Source organism: Vipera berus (genome assembly GCF_964194415.1).
Source record: "Vipera berus genome assembly, chromosome: 2".
NCBI lineage: Eukaryota > Metazoa > Chordata > Lepidosauria > Squamata > Viperidae > Vipera > Vipera berus.
In genome coordinates this window covers 94,292,962-94,313,097 of record NC_138203.1, presented here as the reverse complement: position 1 = coordinate 94,313,097, position 20,136 = coordinate 94,292,962, and the positions used below count along the sequence as shown (strand labels likewise).

General features: G+C 39.0%; 1 protein-coding gene across 3 annotated transcripts in view; it reads right to left on the bottom strand.

The window, feature by feature from the left end:
• Positions 1-20,136, bottom strand: part of LOC308663688 (PH and SEC7 domain-containing protein 3-like) — a 162,027-nt gene that overhangs the window by 83,065 nt on the left and 58,826 nt on the right. For all 3 annotated transcript variants that reach the window (XM_081320313.1, XM_081320315.1, XM_081320314.1), the window contains 2 exons: positions 17,924-17,982; positions 13,791-13,880 (listed from right to left, as the gene is read on the bottom strand). In XM_081320313.1, coding sequence (XP_081176439.1) covers positions 13,791-13,880; positions 17,924-17,982 — 149 coding nt within the window. The remainder of the gene's footprint in view (positions 1-13,790; positions 13,881-17,923; positions 17,983-20,136) is intronic.

Below are 20,136 nucleotides of genomic sequence, written 5' to 3'. Positions count from 1 at the left end.
ATAACAAGTCTATGACTACATCTTGCTTACTTCTTCCATTAGGCATCTGAAATAAGTGGACCGTATTAAACACGCTGTTACTAATATCACTTTAATCAATGGTTTGTTTTTCAACGTCTGGGGGAGGGGGAGGACCATGACAGGTACGAAATGAGGAGCCCAAGAAATCTTTAATTAAAATGCTCAGGAATGACAGCAAAATGAGATAAATGCCTGTCTGTAGTATCCAAAGGAAATTGCTGGTGAAGAAAAACAGTAAGAGCAAGCTCTCAGATCAGTTAAGAAAATGAAGAATTGGCTAACAAAAATTTGTTTCCAAACAGGATCTGCATTCCACTGGAAACCAAGTTTTAAAAGTTTGGATAGTATGACTCACTGCTGGTACTACCTCACAGCATGTTGAAATCCATCACCAGTCTTTGCATTAAATCTTTTATCTCTATATATTTTAGCATCTCTGAGGTTCTTTCCTTGCCAGTTATATTTTGACAAGCAAAACAAACAACGGAAACCCTTTAAGGTTGGTTTTTTTTTAAATTGCTTTAAATTTGTTGCAACGGCTGGTCTTGAAAATTTAGACTGGGCAGTGGGGAGAATGTGTGTCCCGATGACACAGCATATTCTAATAATTGGTGGCAATCCCAGTTATTCTGCTAGCAATTAATAGGTGTTAACTGTGAAGAGGACATATGTCTCCCCTTAAGGACATTTGAATTTGGAATCACTGAAAAATTCACGCGCATTTGCTACAAATCACAATGACCAACATAATAATAGTATCAAAGTATGTACTGCAATATCACAAACCAAAGCCCAGGGGTTTGTACTTGTGTCCCAAGTATATAACATCTTCAATGGATGTCCATGTGGGTTTGTGGAAACATTTCTCAGTGTTTCCCCAAAATTTAGCAACAAACTGAGCAAACTTTTTATCTAAGCCATTAAAATAACATTAAAGAGTTAAGAGTGAATCTGTGATCCCAATGCTTTGTGTTGTATTTTTCATCTGTTTGAAGCTCATAATTTCAGTCAGATGTAATGTTGGCAGTCTGTGACCTCAGGGGCTTGAAAAATGTATGAATTTTCAAAGCTGTTTCTATTTCATGTTCAGCTGCTTGCTTTCCAGTATGATTCATGCTCAGGTGAGTAAAAGTTTTGTAAATGTTTTGAACATCTGAAATGATTAAAATCCATTTCAGATGGGAAATTTTAAAATACCTTCCTCTGCTATGATGACCCATGTGTGAAGCTAATGCTGGATGAATATCTAGAACTTTTAGAATTTTTCAAAAGCTGTAAGGAAACTAGAACTTTAAAAAAACAAAAGGAAACAAGAAAAAAAGCACGCACACACATACATACATACATATATACATACACACACACACACACACACACACACATTACAAAACTAAAAGCAAGATCTTTTTTTAAAAAAAGTCTTCAAACTAGAAATGTACAAAATCCTCATGTTAACATAGCATAAGCAAATGGAAACTTTAAGGTTTTTTTTTAACTGAGCACTTGTGTTAACAGACTAAAAGTATTTGACTTAACTGAAGTAGAAGTAGGGAAATAGGGATCTAAATGCTAATTTGGGGAGAAAATATTCAAAATCTTGTTTTAGATAAAAACAGAGGCAGCATAGTCTAAATTTTTAGTCCTTTGTTGCTTCCTACAAAAACACAGCGATGCCTATGAATACTAACAAAGTTGGGACTTACTTTATCAGTGGCTGGAGAAAAAAAATAAGGGATTAGGAATTAAATCTTTTTTAGTGATTGATAAAGTCAGATAACACGTTTATTGAACAAGTTTGTTGAAGAGACTGGACAGCCATTTGTCTGAAATGGTATAGGGTTTCCTGCCTTAGCAGGGTGTTGGACTAGATGACCTCCAAGGTCCCTTCCAACTTCTACTTCTTCTTCTTCTTCTTCTTCTTCTTCTTCTTCTTCTTCTTCTTCTTCTTCTTCTTCTTATTATTATTATTATTATTATTATTATTATTATTATTATTATTATTATTTTATTATTATTATTTACTATTGATTTGTATAAAAAAACAATAAAAACTTTTTTAAAAAAAACATAGCGATGCCTACCAATACCTTCCTGTTCAATGCCTTTTCAAGCATTATGCTATACAAAAAGAAGTAATATCTAAATTATTGAAGGAAGCTCCTGCTTTGATTATTTTAAGTGCATTTTCTCCTCCACTTCAGTTCATCTGTTTGCTTCTTGAAATTCATCTATCCTGTTTGCAAGGAAGCTACTCAAAGGAAATGTAATTTTTAAAGAGGTTACAAGGCCTGATTGGAGACAAAGGGCCTTTTCATAAATAAAAATTATGCTAAAGCCTAATTCTTTGGAGCATGCTAGAATTTCATTTTTTTTATTTAATAAAAAAAGCATATTAAAAATCAGGTCACAAGGAGCTTGGTAGTTTCCAAGAGAACTGTGCAGGAACACAATGCTAACCATGGCTGAAGCCTATAGCATCGCTACAAAGTCCAACCCAAGGATCAATATTGTTAGTAGAGTACAAACTGAGTTGAAGATTAAGCCCACATTTATTTATAAGATGGGGTGAAACCAAAACATTGAATGGATGTATTTGCCCGAATTTGCTCCAGTGTAGTTACAGCTTTGGAGGCAAGGCAGATCTCTATCGGTGTACTTTGGTACCAAACAAACCCCCAAAAATAAATCCATTTTTTAAATGGAAAAAGAGGTATACAGTACTATGAATTTAAAATGGGTATGTGTATGTGTCAATAGTGTAGAACTATTTATTTATTTAGAATATTTACTTACTTAGGTTTCCCTAAGTCAGCAAACTCAAGCAAACCAGATAACAAATGGGATAAAAATAATCCAATTACAATATGACAAGCACAATAAAATAATTAATAGAGAATAATTGGAATAAATACCGAGCAGTGTTATGGCAACAGATAACTATAAATAGTAAAAAATAAAAAATAACCCGAATGAATAATGAAGTTTTAAACCAGTGGCATAAGGTGGCAGGCAACGAAGTTGATCCCTCCACGAGAGTAAATATTGGAAGCAATCATTGAAGGAATCAAGGCTGTGCACATTATCATCTATTGCAGAAAATCAATCATTGGAACACTTATTTATCAAATCTGGAATTTACAGCTGAGTGTATCTAACGGACATTTTGCCACATTTTGCCATTGCTCCTTCTTGCTCCGGAGCAGCGAAGGGTTAATTAGTTTTAAGATCGAGAGAGGAGCCGGCTGCTATAGCACATCCTAGCTAGCTGCTTTTTATTTCTGTTCTTGCAAGCTGTGCTGCTTCAGCCAACGCTGTCTCTGAAAAGCAGTTGCCTTCCGCAACTGCCAAACCTATTAAACCATCTCTCAATACTGAAAAAAAACATAGCCCTCCAAAGTCAAGGCTAAAAGTTGTGAAGAACAGCTCATCTCGGCCCCAACGCAGGCACTGAAGGGAGATTCATCTAAATAGGGCAGGGGTAGGCAACCTCGGCTGTTTTATGACTCATGGACTGGCTCAGCATAGCTGAGCATAGCTGGCTCAGGAATTCTGGGAGTTGAAGTCCATGAGTCATAAAACAGCCAAGGTTGCCTACCCCTGAAATAGGGTATTATAGTCATTCCAACACCCTAAATTGTTCTTGCTCCATATAATAGTCTCTGTTGCTCCCAGTTATTGGAAATTCCCCTGCAGATCAGCTATGCTGAATTAGAGATCTCCTCTATTCAAATTTTTCGTGAAGTCTTTATCCCACATTAGCCTCCTTTTCCCAAATGCTCTTCCGCTCCCCGCTCCCCCCCTAGCATCCCTTATTGTGAAGCTGTATTCCTCCCTACTGGAGCACAGCGCTATCTTGGCTTGTTTGCTTACAAAACTTGGCAAAATGGCATGAGCAGTGAGGGCACTGTTTCAATAATAAACAACAATTTCTGCCTAGATATGTCTGGGTACAAATAGCACCAAGGCATCCAAATACAGAAAGAAGCACAGGCTGGTATGTTATCGTTCTGGCCCTTCCTTCCAAGGAGGCACTTAAGTGTAGATGGTCAAATTATGCTTTTGGTAATCCTAAAGCAAACAGTTTTTAAGTCAAATCTGATGTCCTAAGGATAATTAACGACAACAATAAACATGACCATAGCTGAGGTTTCTTCACATGAACAAGGTCTGCAACCGAACAAGGAATTTCAGTCAAGAATCCTGCCTTTAACCAGAGTTTATATTACTACTAACATCTATTTTCGACTATAACTAAAAGAAAGGGGTTTATACCATGAATAAAGGCAAGCGCAAGCATGATTTCCTTACGTTCATATTCTTTAACTAAGAAAAATGATGAGGTAGCTTTTAAGAAATTGTTGAAAATAATTCGGATTTTGGATCTGCACCAGTTCATACATATGCATTTAAATTACACATAATTAGTTTCACAGTTGCTCTGTCTCTCACAAGCAGACATCTAGCTTAGAGTCGAGGTATAAACATATTCATTTTCCTCACAAGACTCCCATCATATGCCTTCCATTTAGACATAGGATGTTCCTTTCCTCTTAGCTTGTGCCTTAATATAAACTAAACTCTTCACCCCCACTGGTGCAATGGATTCCTGCTCTTTGAAAAAAAATTGTTTGCTGTGCAGGTCTATAAAATGTACACAGACCTTGAAGCATGTGGTTTGCATACTCCACAAGCAAGAATGTGAAATCTAGCCTTAGGAAGGACACAAATATGCTATTGCTCATGGTACGGCTAACATTCACATAACTATATGAGGGGGTGGGAGGGAGAGAAAAGAAAAAAAAGATGAGGAGGAGGAGGAGGAGGAGGAGAGGGAGCAAGGGAGAGAGAGACAGAGAGAGAATATTGCATATTTAAAATACAGTTATTCCAAGGAAACATTTTTATTTCTGGATGTAAGTCCATCAACGTTTTTATCTCAGAGAAAAATCCACATAAACAGATGGTTAAAAGTCCTATTGAGTTTTTTTCAAGAATACAAATATTAAAACAACTTACTTTTTTGGAAATTTTTGGGTATATTAAAGAAAATTCTATTTCATTACTTAATAAAAGGCAATGTTTGCCTGTCTCTTAAGATTTTAGGCCTCTTAAGATTTTATTTTTCTGAAAATAAAAATGTCATATGAGTGTACAGTAGAGTATTCGGAGCTACCTACACATATTATATGCCGTGTAGTCTTGTCACAAGCGTATGTGCTTTACACTTGCTTGCTAGGCATATGCCACTTGTAGCATATGGTTTGAGATAACTTCCTGAAGTACTAGATGTACTCATCCTAAATCCACTGAAAATTCTACTGTTCTAATGAGAGCTAATTTTAAAAGCACAGAAATAAAACAGAGAGGCTGAATGCAAAAGTACAAAAAGGAGATTATTTCAGATTTTGGAAATGAGATAGTGTGAGGCACTTTCGAGAATGTGTGTGTGTGTGTGTGTGTGTGTGTGTGTGAGGGTCTGTGTGCATGCGCCTGCCTGTGTGTATGTGGAGTTTCCCCAAGTCAGTCTTGGGGACTACACAGTTATGTCCATGAAATTTTCTTGGCAGCATTTTCAGAAGTGCCTTGCCATTGCCTTCTTCTTAGGGTTGAGTCACCCGGCTGGTTTTGTGCCTAAGGGAAAACTAGAACCTAGTCTCCTGGTTTCTAGCTTGGTGCCTTTAACCACTGCACTGCACCAAATTGCCTCTCATATGCCTGCTACCCTGAAGACAGCAAAGAAATACTTTGTGTGTGTGTGTGTGAGAGAGAGAGAGAGAGAAAGAGAGAGAGGGAGGGAGGGAAGGAGGAAAGAGAGAGAGATGCTCTTTCATTATATACAGAAAAGAAACAAACATAGCTGGCAAGGTATCAAATCATGATTCAAAACACATTATTCAAACCTGCAACAAGTAAGCCCACCAAAAACATGTACAAATATTACAGAAGAATACTGTAAACAGAACAGAAGGGAAAGAGGAGTGCATTTGTTATAGAAAACCTCATTTGTATCTCATCATATTCATAGTGATGTCAACACTGACTAAACCCTTCTCTCCCCATTCACGAAACATTTTCAAAAAAGACATATGCACATGTTGTCACCATCAGTCCTTCCCATTGGCCCAATTTCTAGTTGGAAAAATCTCTCCTGGTTCCCAAAAAAACTTCCTTTCCAAATAATAGTAATAAAACAATAATTTTTGCCAAGCCTACAGCATGGGGAAAGCCCCACACACATATACACACACAAAACTTCAAAATATTCACTTCATGGATCACTGAGCATACAACATCATTCCTCTTTCATTTCTGCCTAAGTCTGAAAAGACCAAGAATTCATTCTGACTGACAGAGACCTTTATCAGCCATTATAAACTTCCAAAGTTTAACAAAGCTCTCAGACACATACAGCTGGCACATATCTTCCTCTCTGTTATTGTAGTTGCAAAATGCTTCTCTCTGATTTTAGAAAGATAATTGTTCAGACGATTAGAATTGCACTGGATTTTTTTTTTAACCATTACATCATCTCTTCTGCTCCTCCTGTTTTTTTGCTTCACACTTTCATCAATTACAAGCCTTTATCTTACAGCACTATCCAGTCCATGGGACAGAGGGAAAGGCTACAAGTAATTTAAGAATTTTGTGTGTGTTTGTGTTCAAGTCAAATTTACTTCTGATGACTACCCGGACAGGTCCATGAAGTGTCCTCAGTAACAATATTGGAAGTTGTTTGTCATTCCTCTAGGTCTGATAAAGACAGGCCCAAGGTCACCTAACTGACTTTATGACTAAGTGGGACTGGAATCACAATCCCTTAGTTTTTAGCTGGGGGACTTAACTTCTACACCAAACTGGCTCTAATACTAACATGTATAAAAAAGTTAAAAAGGATCATTCAGATAAAGGTAAAGGTTTCCCTGTCCAGTCATATCTAACTCTAGAGCTGTGGTGGCGAACCTATGGCACGCATGCCACAGGTGGCACGCAGAGCCCTCTCTGTGGGCACATGTACCGTCGCCCCAATCCTAGGTCTTCAGCTGGGTTTTATAAAACCTTTTCATTTTAGGCCTCCGTTGCCGTGTGCAAAAAAAAAAAAGGTTCAATCGATCAATCAATTTCAACTTCTCGTGGGGAAAAAAAAGATCTTGCAAAGTTGGAATTGATTGAACTTTTTAGTCCCATCCAGTCTGCCGTTACCACCACTGCCACACTCACCCAATGGGCCCTGCCCGCCCGGCACCAGACGATACATAAGTGGGTTTGGGGTTGCAGCTTGGGCACCCGGTCTCTAAAAGGTTTGCCATCACTGCTCTAGGGCATAGTGCTCATCTCCATTTCTTGATCGAGGAAGCCAGCATTATCTGAAGACGTTTTCCATGTTATGTGGCCAACATGGCCATATGTCAAAGACGCATGGAATGCTATTACCTTCTCACTGAAGTTGTACCTACCAATCTACTTGCAATTCAAACTGCTAGGTGGGCAGGAGATGGAGCAAGGAACGGGAGCTCACCCCTTTGGGTGATGCTTGAGTCTCAAACCCAAGCTGTCAGCTTTCCAGTTGACAAGCTCAGTGCCTTTAAACACTGAACAATAGCGCCCCCCTCATTCAGGTAAAGACTCCTGCAAATCCATTCCAGGTGATACATGGAAATATCTACATACTTTTTTTAGCGACAATATAGATGTTTGCCATTAACTTCTTTACCCTGGATGTTCATGGTGATGACCCATCTAAGTGCTATCCAGATCAAGTTCCAGATCAAGAGCTACAACAAAGGAATGCTTCCATAAAGAAAAATATATAATAATAGGGAAAGTTTTTATTGGTAGATAGGATTTCCCCCAAGTAAAAGAGAACACTGTTATTCAACTACCACACACTATATATCTTAAGTTAATCGTCTGGATGTTATGAACTGTTGTAAAGGACTGCCTGGTTTTCTCTCCCAAGTAGCACATGCGCAACTTCCAGACACTCTCCCTCCCAACTACAGAACCAGTAGAGCCTACTAATTTTAGTAGTGCCTTAGGTTGGGTCCAAAAGCAGAAGGATCCCATCCATCTGGTAGATGACCAAAATCTATTGAGAAACACACAAACACATATACACATCTGCTATTCGGGGGGGGGGATCAAAGTGAGGGGAAAAAATCAACCCAAGTAGAAAATAAACAGTTGCAACAACTTTACTTCCCTTTATTATACTGCGGTGGGGGTGGGGGTGAGAGGGGATTAAAAGTGCTGAGCTATATGGGTTTGGTGTTTCTTTCATTATAACCTATTAAGCTGCTTTGATATATTAAATGTCATTATCCCTAATTAACTTTAGAAGAGGCTCCTCCATTTTACTCTCAGTGACTATGATGTTGGTAGCTTCTCAATATGATTAGGACAACCTTGTGTTATTCATCTGGGGAGGAACAGGAGGTGATGCTTTCATTTCGATATAACCTAGCTAGGCGAAAAAATCCCAAAGAGAAAGAAAGAATAAGCTGCGATTCAGAAGCTTCTCTGGGTCCCAGAGGAATGAACACAGTTCAAGTGAAAGGTCTGCAATTATCGCAGCAGCAATGCCATCTGGTGGTCCAGTTGTAAATATGCACCACTGCATCAAACGGAAAAAGCCGGAAAAAGAAAGGCCAGCACAAAATTTTGGAGCCCCTTTCCCACCTTTTTTAGGAAATCATGATTAATGCACTTGCTTTTATAAGCATTGTGAAAAATGCCTCTTAGACGAGGTAATACACATCTGTTCGCAAACCATTTGCACACATACCTCAGGAGAATTTGAAAGCATTGCAGCTGGATCCTTGTATACCTCAAATGTATCAGACCCTCATTCTGTTTTCTACTTGGCCAACTCCTTGGGAGTCTACAAGCAAGTTATGAGGGCAACAGTCCTTTCCCACCCTTGTCTTCCAGCTGCTTAGACCACATATTCTAGAGGGAGCAGAAAGCTTTCAAAATTAGCAGAAAGTCTTCACTTCAATGAAATCTAATTCCCTTTTCAAGCTGTCAAAACTTATATCCATGACCAAGTCCTGTAACAATGAATTCTAGAGATTAGCGATTCTCTGTATGATCACTATGCAATCTCTATCCCTGAATCTTTGTTTATCTGATTCTGAACATCAACCTTCTACTGTGGCCCATTCCGGAAAGCTGCAGTTTGAGCTAAAAGAGGTAGGAATAAAGAAAATTTGGATTATGGGTATTTATTTTTTTTATTTTTTTTGCAACAACTGTAATGTGAGAAACCTCAGTCCATGTATGAAAAACTCACATTCCAATAATGTGCATCACTGTCTTTAGACTATACCAGGGGTAGGCAACCTCGGCTCTTTTATGACACATGGACTTCAACTCCCAGAATTCCTGAGTCAGCATAGCTGACTCAGGAATTCTGGGAGTTGAAGTCCATGAGTCATAAAAGAGCTGAGGTTGCCTACCCCTGGACTATACCATCAATGCCACAGTGTCTTAGGCCTATGAAACCAGCTCGGGAAGCAATCGAATAAAATCTTCCCCATTACTGTCAAGCCATAAAATTCACATGAAAACAAAACTGTGTTTCTTCCTCAGGTTTAGATAACACAGTAAATTTCCTCATCCAAAGAAGCTTCCAGTTTACCCAAATTAACATAAGGGCAGAGACAGCGAGAGACTCGGCAGAGAAAATAAGCTTTACAATGTCACGGGTGTAGATCCTTCTCATTTCCTTTCAGAAGAGACTCAGAGAACATGCAAAAGGAATAAATTTTTTCTAGTACCAGCACTCTGACCGAACATTATTTCTTTACCTCACAGCATACATACAGAGCATATCATATTTATTGCAGAGATAGGAACTAGGAAATACTGGTCAATTCATTTAAAACAGGAAGGAAGATAGTGACATATTTTGGATTCAGTCATTGCAAAGATCAATCTGCTAACAGAAAAATATTCATTGGGAAGACAAGAATGAAGAGGAAACTTCCTCCCTTTATCACATTACTGGCATAGCTATTTACAGCTAGAGATTGATTCAGTCAGTGCAAGCCAGGAATTAGCAATTCTGAGGCCATTCCACTGCACCTATCTGAGATACTGCTATAAATTATCTGATTTCTCATTGGTAAGCTAGTTTGGTCACAGTAAGTTAGTTTGGTCACAGACCAACCATAGCCAATATCGTCAACACTCTTCAAGAATTCCCATATTACTAGAATAGGCCAAATGTCAAACAAAATAATAAGAATCCAGGGAGGGAAATAGGAGACCAAGCCAATAAACTGAATTTAAAGCTGAGCCTTCGGTGCCCAAATCTATCTCAAATGATTTGGGGTTGGCTGTGAGCTAATGGCAGATTGTTCATACAAGTGATAATTTAACATTGGATGGATGAAGAAATTTTAAAAAATAAAACCTTAAACAAGACCATATGTGCATCCCATCTATTCTTGGTGCAGCTGCAAGCACTTACAAGGAAAAAAAAACCATGTCAGGGCAGTTAAATTATTAACATAACATCTTATGTTATTTCCAAGGCTTTAGGAAAAAGTCCTCTCCAAAATAAGAGTAAGTATCTCAAAATCAGTCACGTGGTAGAATTCAGGGGCAAAAGTCTCAAGGGAGTTAAAACATTGATAGAGGTCTTCAGAATTAAAAGGCTTATATGGTGAAGATAGTTTTGGTATCTCATAGAAGATTTCCCTCAGCTTAGTAAGCCACACAACCGAAGAGTAAACGTAAACATGAGATGCTCATGTTTTTCATGTCTGCTAGCACTGATATCAAACGAAGGCCAAATAATTCACCAATATTACAGTACTGGGTGTTGATTGATTCTGGGAGGTGAAACAGGTACTAAAAAAGATGAGTCCCAATCAAACCACGTGACTTACCATGTAACCCTTGTTTTGGCTAGGCAGATCTGTCTGTCCCTTTTCCTATGTCAGTGACCTTCCCAGCATGGCCAACTTCCTGTCTGCCCTCTGTGGTTGTCCCCCTCCTTTTGCAGCAACCTTCCCACCATGGATGACTTCCTGTCCATTTCCCACAGCTATCCGCATCTTCCTATAGCAGTGTGTCAAGTACTAAATGAAGACCGAGTACTGGGACAACATTTTCACATCAAAATGCATCAAATACCAAATTCGTTGAATTTTGAAGCAGTTGAGAACCAAGGTACCACTGTACTTTCAGAATCAGGATACATTTATAACTCTGAGATGAGAAACTTAGACTTTTGGTGTTACTGTTGGTAAACAGACCATGATAACCAGGCTGTACTGTACATTTATGGTGATTGTGTAAGCAGTTTGATCTGCTCATAAGGGTATATACAATAGAACCTCAACGTGCCTAAGATACAGACTTTTAGTCTAAAGCAGGTTTTTCAAACCATGATTTCAGAGGGTTTTTTTTAGAAGTTCAGCCAAGTTTCCAACAAAGGCAGGTCATCTGCCACAACAAATCATCAAATTCAACCCTGCCACATAAGAAGGGGGAAATATTACTGTTTAATTCACATGGATTCACTGTTGGAACATCCAATACCTTGTGTAACCGAAGTACACCTCCTGGAATATGCAGGACTCATACAAAAGGGCATATGACACAAAGACTTCCCAGTAGGCAAATAAAGCAAAAAAAAATGTCCAAGGAGAGAACTTAAAAACCATTTCACTATGGAAACAGATTTTTGATATTACTTATGTAGAACTCCTTTCCCATCCATCACCATGAAGGGTCAAGCCAACTTCCAGGGAATTTCCATGCCCTTTGATTCTAACTATATATATTATTTATTGAGATGGCACAAGATGGTAAAAGAAATCAGCACGTATCTGCTTTTGCTGATGTTAACAGAATTTTAGGCCATAGCTTTCTGTACAGCAAAATCTTATTTAAATTCTTTCTTTCATGGCAAACGAAATGCACCAACAATTAGGACTTTGCTTCCTACACAAGCAAATCAGACAAAAGAAAAAGTAATGCTCATATGAGCACCAGTAATGGAAAATGTGTTCCATCACCTAGGCCCAAACTTTACCAATTATTCAGAATCAGGTACTGGAACAAATTGAGAAAATGCACATAAGCAAGAAGGCAAAAGCTGCACTTGTGCATATAACATTTCTTGATCTCAAATTATATCTTCCATTCAAATATAAAAACTCAAAGGCACCTTTCTCCTGAAGCACTCTTATAAAAACCCATTACCATAAATATTCAGCAGAGAAGTCAGCTTTATCAAAAGTCTGATTTTAAAAAAAAACCAGCCAGTTTCTAGCCTTCAATTATCACTCAAGGCATACAATTGTTCCAATCCAGCCAAGGCAATTCATATGGAGAAGCAAACTGCCTATGCAGTCCCTGTTGATTGTTGAACTACGTTAACAATCTTGAGGTTCCAGGGTTGCACAGAGGACCTGAAGCGCTGATCAAAACTTCAGGCAGCCCGATTCTTTTTCTCCAATTCTCTTACTCAACAAGATGCATTTAAAGGCATGTTTCACTTCAAACTATGCTACACCTGTTTCTATTCGTGGTTAACAACACCAAGGAAGAAAAAAAAAGCTATGATCCTTTCAAAATGTATGTGCATGGTGTGATTCTAGAACAGTATTGGTCAATAGTTTATACCTGAGGCAAATATTCCAAATCTATGTGCTTAACTCATTTTATATTTTAAAAACTGCACTTAGGTGGCCTTCAACAATCCTTGCACAAGCTCTTCTTTTCTTTCAATAAGCCAGGATTCAGGGATAATATTGGGCACTGGGGTCTCCCTCTATAAAAAGTACTGATCTCATCAGCGAATGTTGGTGCATTCCTACTTAAGGCAAATACTGGCAGGAAAACTTAAAAGGTTATGGTCCTTGTTGTGATTCAGTGTCAGCCTGTGCTCCCAGCAGCTGAGTCCAATGAATCTGAGGAGGAGGAGGAGGGGTTTGGAGAGCCTTTGATGTCAGAGGGAGGCTCTGATGCACTGCAGGACTCTCAGCCTGGCCCCTACAGTCATGTTCCTCATGAGGCTCAGCTGTGTGAGTACGAGGTGTCAGACTCAGAAGAGTCACAGCTGAATCTGTTCAGAGACGCTAGAAGCAGAAGGCAATCCAGCAGAGCAGAGCAGAGAAAATCAACTCAGGGAGAGGAGGAGAAGGCAGTGAGAAGCCGCACCTTGGGACTGATAATAAAAGGGGAAGGTGTGGGCGGGGCTGGTTGCTGAAGGCAACCATTTGGAGACATTCTAAGAGAATCCTGGTCTGTTCTTGCTACTTCTGTTTAACTCTTGTTTGTTGACTCTTGTTTGATTTTTGATTCATTTATTGAAGGAAATATTCTGTTGCTTTTTTGTTTGAACTGTAAATAAATTTGGGTTGGGTTTTTCTAGCCTATTGACTGTAAAAAGGAAAAAGGGGTTGTCCCTGACACACAAACAGGGCCGGTCGTAGGCTGGAACAGAACAGTCCTTTCCTGGTCTACCACTGCCAAAAAGAGGTAGGTGAATCTAACTTTAACTCTTCTTCAGCACAGAATTTGAGAATATTTGCTTTAAGAGAAAATCCTTTATAAGTTCCTTTATTCTGGAACAATAGTAAAGTTAAATAGCTCTTTGAATCTAGGGTCTCCACATCATTGTGGGGGGGAGAAAAACCCAACATGAGACACAAAATGACAGGCAATTTAGTCAGTTTGACAGCAATCTCTTCCAGTTAGCCAGCAGAGGTAGAGTTGAGGCTGTATTCCAATAATAAGAAATAAGAGAACCTCACCTTCAGAAGTTCTCTTGGGAAATCTGCACCCTCGTTCATTCCTTGAAGGTTGGCAATGAATTCTTGACAGGACATCTTTTTGCCAATGTTCTGAAATATACAGGATGTAGAGATATGAATACAAACCAACGAAAGGAACCTGACTGTAGTTTTAAAAAACCTTATATTAAACCATTATAAATAACTTCCTTTACCCCTCAATTAAGAACCAAATTGTGAACAGCAACAAATGCAACATTGGGAGCATTGTTTCATAAATCTGCATGAATCAACCACAAAATACAAAGCAATACTTGAAGGGTAGTGGTGAAAGACCAGGTGAAGGACAGGAAAATCCTCAGGGAGAAAAAAAAATCTATGTACAGATAAGTCCTCAACTTACATCCGTAAGGGAATCTGCCCATAAGAGTCATAAGTCGTGACAGTCACAAAGCAGGTCATGCACGTGTGACCAACTTGGTTTTATGGCATTTTTTGCAGCAGTCATTAAGTGAACCAATTATTCAGTATGGGCCACTTTTGCTGAAAACCAGAAGTAAATGTCAGGTTTTGGCAAACATATCGTAAATGCAGTCACATGACCATGGGATGCTGCAAACAGAAATAAATGCGGGCCAGCTGCTGAATGCCCAATATGCAGACACATGAGGGCGGGGCGTGTTAGGGTTAGGGTAGCACATAATCAATCACATGGAGGAGAGAGGAGAACAGTGAGTAAACTCTCCAGCAAGGATAATGGCAGCCGCACAGACTTTTCCGTCAAGATTCTCAAAGTTCTTTAAGAAATTGGTTTGCGTGCCTAGAATATTAAGGTGTTGCCAGAGACACAAATGGAAACTATTTGGCAAAACAACAGCCTGAAGTTGATAAAACTGCACAGAAAATTCTGGGCTTAAAAATATCTCTCCAGGCAAACCCAGAAATTCTCTTTTTTAAAAGAAGAAGAAAAAAGATTGTTTTTTTTATTTTTCCCATTCCTGTCTTTAAAAACACTGGAGATTAATTTTAGTAGCCGCTAAGAGATACAGAGGAGAGAATGAATCACTTCTTTTCTAAGAATGAACAGTCATTCTTCCCTCTGTACAAATAAACCTAGTTATTTTCCTCTTTCAGCACGCCGGCTCCAAATTCTGATTAAAGTAGAAACCAAGGGATTTGTCTAGATATGTACTCCCATCATTCAAGCCCCTTCTTTATTCGTGTCAGAAGCACCTACAAATTATAGACCTACAACATTCAACACTGAGCAGATAAAATAGATATAAAATAGGCCTTTTAAATGTAGCACGTGTAACAATATGTAGAATAAATAGGATGAAAACTAAATGACTTTTGCCTAGTATCGGGCCATGCCAACAGCATTTTCTCTTGCCAGTATGAGGTCTTCCCTCCATACATGTTGGAGGACATTGTATGTACTGTAGCATACGATCCATACCCTTGATCTCATTTTATTAATATGGAAGCCTACTTCAGATTCTTTTAAAAAAAGTAAAATTGTTTACGGGTAGTCCTCAGCTTACATCCAATTTTTAGATAAATCAATATGCAATCTTCAATTAAATTGTTTAGTACAAAATTTGGTTTTAAAAAGCCTTTAAAACTGGAAGATGTACAAAACTAAAATTATAAATGTGACCTTATTCGCCAAAAAACTGAAACTTCAATTTGCTAAAAAAAAAAATGTATGGAGGGGATGTTCCTTCATCTGGGTTTTCTCTGAGTTTTTTGAATGCATCTGAATGTCCTGATTTTAATAGAACGTCCTGTTTTAAGATAACAGAGAACAGATGGTTTTGAAAGCGATCTTCAAAAACCGTTAGAAGATGGTGAGGGATAAGCATCTGAGAGGTATCAAGAAAAATCATAATAGGACTTTGGAACATCTGCGTGGGAATGTAAATCTTGTTTCTATAAATTCATCACAACTTTTCCAGCGTATAGCTAAACGCACTATATACAACTAGTTTTAACAGAACATTCAGCAAGCTAGGAGAAAAACATGACCATTTGTTTCTTGGACACAAATAGCTCTACAATATTGCCGGCAAGTCTCTGAAAAATAGCCATCTATATATAGTGTCTCTTGATGTCTGTGACAGCCCTGCATTTGGAGTCTGAAGAAAGACTGGCTGACATGAAGGAAGCATATTCATATATTAAACAAATTGATATAGCTGCCCATCTAATGAAAGGAGCTACAAAATATAAGTGTACAGTGTAAAAATATAAACACACTACCCTAAAGCAGGGGTGTCCAACTTTGGCAACTTTAAGACATGTGGACTTCAACTCCCAGAATTCTTGGTAACTTTTAAAGTTACCAAGGGTGGACTACAGTAAAATACATTATGTTGTGTCATAAAAAAACACGTCCCTTCAGCAATCATTCTGTGTCAGCTCTGTCAACATCTTGGCTCCAGGGCTTGGGATAAAAGCCAATTCTTTACCAATTTTAGAATATAAAATGAGAGCAAACCCCGCTCCCTACCATTACTTACGATGCCACCTAGTTTTGGTAATGAAGGATCTGCAAGAAAACAACCAAGCTCAGAAATCACCAAGGATCCCTCATATTTACCATTTTCCTGAAGACCAAGAGTCTCAGGTCATCCGTATCTCTGAAGCAGACTCTTCCATAAGTCAGTCATCAGGACAGAAAAGGTGTCATTTTTGAAATCCCACCAGTGATACTGCTTCAATAAAGGGGTCCACAGCATGCCCACCCTGCCAGATTTAGTAGGACGAGTAAGAAACCATTGGGGATATAGTCCTACAGGTCACCTGATCTCATTTAATATATGGTATTAACACCACTGTTGTGTGAACTGTATTGCATCCAGAAGCCTACTGAGAGCCAGTGCAGCTCACTCTGCAGAAATAGTAGATGGGCATATTAAGGTATATCCATCACTAACTGTGTTGCTGCATTATGAACCAGTTGCAGCTTCTGAATGCTTGTTAAGGGCAGTGTCCTATAGACTGGATTTCAACAACTCAACTGGGAGGTGACTAAGGCATAAGTAAACCATGAGCAGTGCCTCCTGATCTAGGAAAGGGCACAATTGGTGCAAAATATGCATTTCTGCAAAGGCCTTCCTGGCTATGGCTGCCACTTGCCCTTTGAGCAGGACCCAAGAGTCCAAGGGAACCCCCAGACTGCCTGCCAATTCTGAATGGGTGTCATCCCAACCAGAGTTAAAGAGATCAAAACACCAGATCCTGAGGATGTTAAAACCAACAGCCACCTCAGTCCTGGTTGGCTGGGTTGATTCTTCCTAATCCAGATCCACATAACATTTAGGTACTAGGAAAATACTTTGACAGTTTGAGCAGCCCAAGAAGAGTCAAGTCCTGTGGCACCCCATTTTTCCCTTCTTACTGGAAACAGCCTTGGAGGTAGGAGGGTGCCTCCCAACGCAATGCCTCGCCAGCTCAGGTTACCTGATTTGCAATATCAAGAGCCACTGAGAAATCAAGGAGGACCAGGATGACTACACTACCTCCATCCCTTCTAGGACCTGCCGGAGGTCCTTCACAGGAGTTGCAAGTCGCTGACCAGCGCAAACCAAATTAAGGAAATCAGGTAATCAAGGAGACCCAATCCCAAATCTTTTGCTGCGCAGTTTTCTGGAATCCATTCTGTGGAGGGAAATCCAGATGTTTCCCTGACTTTGCCAAATGGTTTTTTTTCCATCTTTGCTAAGCGCACTGTTTATCTGCACTTTTTTTTACAGGCTATTTGGCATTGTAACTTGTTTCCCTCCCCATGGAGGGCATTCTGAACTACAAATACTTGCCTATATATATATATATATATATATATATATATATATATATATATATATATATATATATATATATATATATATATATATATATATATATATATATATATATATATATATATATATATATATATATATATATATATATATATATATATATATATATATATATATCTCACGGCTACTTTCTGCCTCTGCATAGATGACTTCACAACTCTATGAAGCGGTTAGAAACCAAGCAAGCCTGCAATGTCTGGGCCCACTGAGCACAGAAACCCCAGATATGCATGAGAAGAGCATCCTGTAGTTTTGAGGAGTGGTTTGCTAAGTTTGCACAATACTCACATGGCCGTGAAGGTCAGTGTTAAGCAGCATCACTGCACACGTGAGGCAATGGACTCCATCTGTAGGATTAAAAACACCCAAAGCATGACATATAGAAAGCTACACAGGAAAAAAGAAAATCACACATCCCACTTTTCCCGTCTGTTTAAGAACGCCGCCAATTAAGCTGGAACCCCCTGCAGCTTAATTAACACTCTCCAAAGCACTTTCCTTATAAAGACATACATGGCATTAATCAAGAAAGAGCTATCTCATGAAATTAAATCACTGGTAGAGAGAGGAGGCCAGCCTGATTTGGTTTATCAGTGGAGAACTAGCGTAAAAGTCATGTTTTGAAGAACCACCGGATAGGTGTTTATACCTTGAGGTAGCTCAGCTGCAGAATTTCATCCTGATTGATTCTGTTTTACTATTTGCAATTGAGCCTGCAATCCTGTTAAACCAGCAGATTTAGCCAGACTCCGTCTAATTGAAACCATTTCCTGTGAGACCAATTAGACTTTAGCTAATGTCATGATGCATACGGAAAATATGTGCAGGGTTTGCATTGGGTGGTATAATATTTTTGTCATATCGGACCCTTTTATGCAGCCTCCATGGACACTTCTGTCGGGAATTTGTCTCGGACATCTTCCCAATTCTCCTTTGCTGTTTCCACATGTTATGTTTATGAAGCTACCAGCTTGAGTGTGCTTTATATATGTGTACTTGGTTACAATCGTTCATGGTCTCTGGTTTTGTCTAAGGAGATTCTCAGTCATCCAGGTCACGATTGTCCCAAAGGCAACTGGATTTCTTCATTTTCCCTTCAAGACGTTTCGTTTCTTATCCACGAAGCTTCTTTAGTTCATACTTGGTCAGAACTCAGTCAGAACTGAAGAAGCTTCTTGGATGAGAAGCAGAACATCTTCAAGAAAAAACAAAGAAATTAAAGTTTGGGGAATAAAAAAAGCAATAATAGGCCTTTGGTCATACAAGGATATTAAGTGCAAACGCAATTAAGATATATATAGGCTAAAAATTATCAATAAATGTAATAAAGATGTTTCTGTTTAGTTGGTAAAAATAAGAATTGTGTTTGCCCAATATGAGATAACAGATATTATTGGAAAGAGAGAGGAAATATTTGATGTTCTAATATTAGACAAACTAAAAATTTATGTATATTACTGAATTATTGGTTAACCCAAACAACACCTATAATGGTTTTGATTTATTAGAGGAGATACTGTATTATCAATTAGATGGTTGAATATGGCACAAAATAGATGTGTAACCAGAATATTAGACTTTGGTATGAAAAGGGGACAAGGAAAAAGTTGAGATAAGGGAAACTTTTGGTCACCTAAACATAAAATACTTGGAAATCATAAATAATAGTGTTACTTTGAACATTGATGGGAAATTAAAGCCTGAAAAACAAAACAATAACAGGACATTGATTGTATATAAGGATTAAGTGCAAACGCAATTAAGATATGTATAAGCTAAAAATTAATGATAACTGTAACAAAGATGTTTTTATTTAGTTGATAACAATAAGAATTGTACTAGCCCAATATGAGGTGACAGATATTAATGGAAAAAGAGAGGAAATATTTGATGTTGTAACATAAGATTTATACTAAAGATTTACGTACACTATTGAACTATCGATTAACCCAGTCATCACGTTGCTTTTTAAATATCCAATTGTAAAATGAGCAAATCAATAAAATATTATATATACCCGTATATACTTGAGTATAAGCCGACTCGAGTATAAGCCGAGACCCCCAATTTCACCCCAAAAAACTGAAAAAAGTTATTGACTCGAGTATAAGCTGATCCGCCGTTCTGCAAGCCTCCGCCGCCGGCGGAGGCTGGATCCGCGCTCTGCAAGCCTCTGCCGCGAGCAGAGGCTCGATCCGCCATTTTGCAAGCCTGAATACACAGGAATACCCTGTGTGGCCGCGGCTCTCGGGGAAGCCCTGGCTGTCCGCTTCCTCGCTCCACGCTGCCATTCGGGGCCCGCGCGTTCCCCGGGCAAATCGCGGCGCCCAGCAGGCGAGGAAACACGCCCGCTCCAGTCGCCCCCCCTTCCCTCAGGAGACGCGAAGCAAGTGACCACCCGGAGCTTACCGAGGACTTGCGCGCGGCCGAGGCTTCGGTGCTTCCAGGATCGCGCGCACCTCTCCCAAGCCGCCGCCGTCCGGAGACCTGCCGAAGTTTGG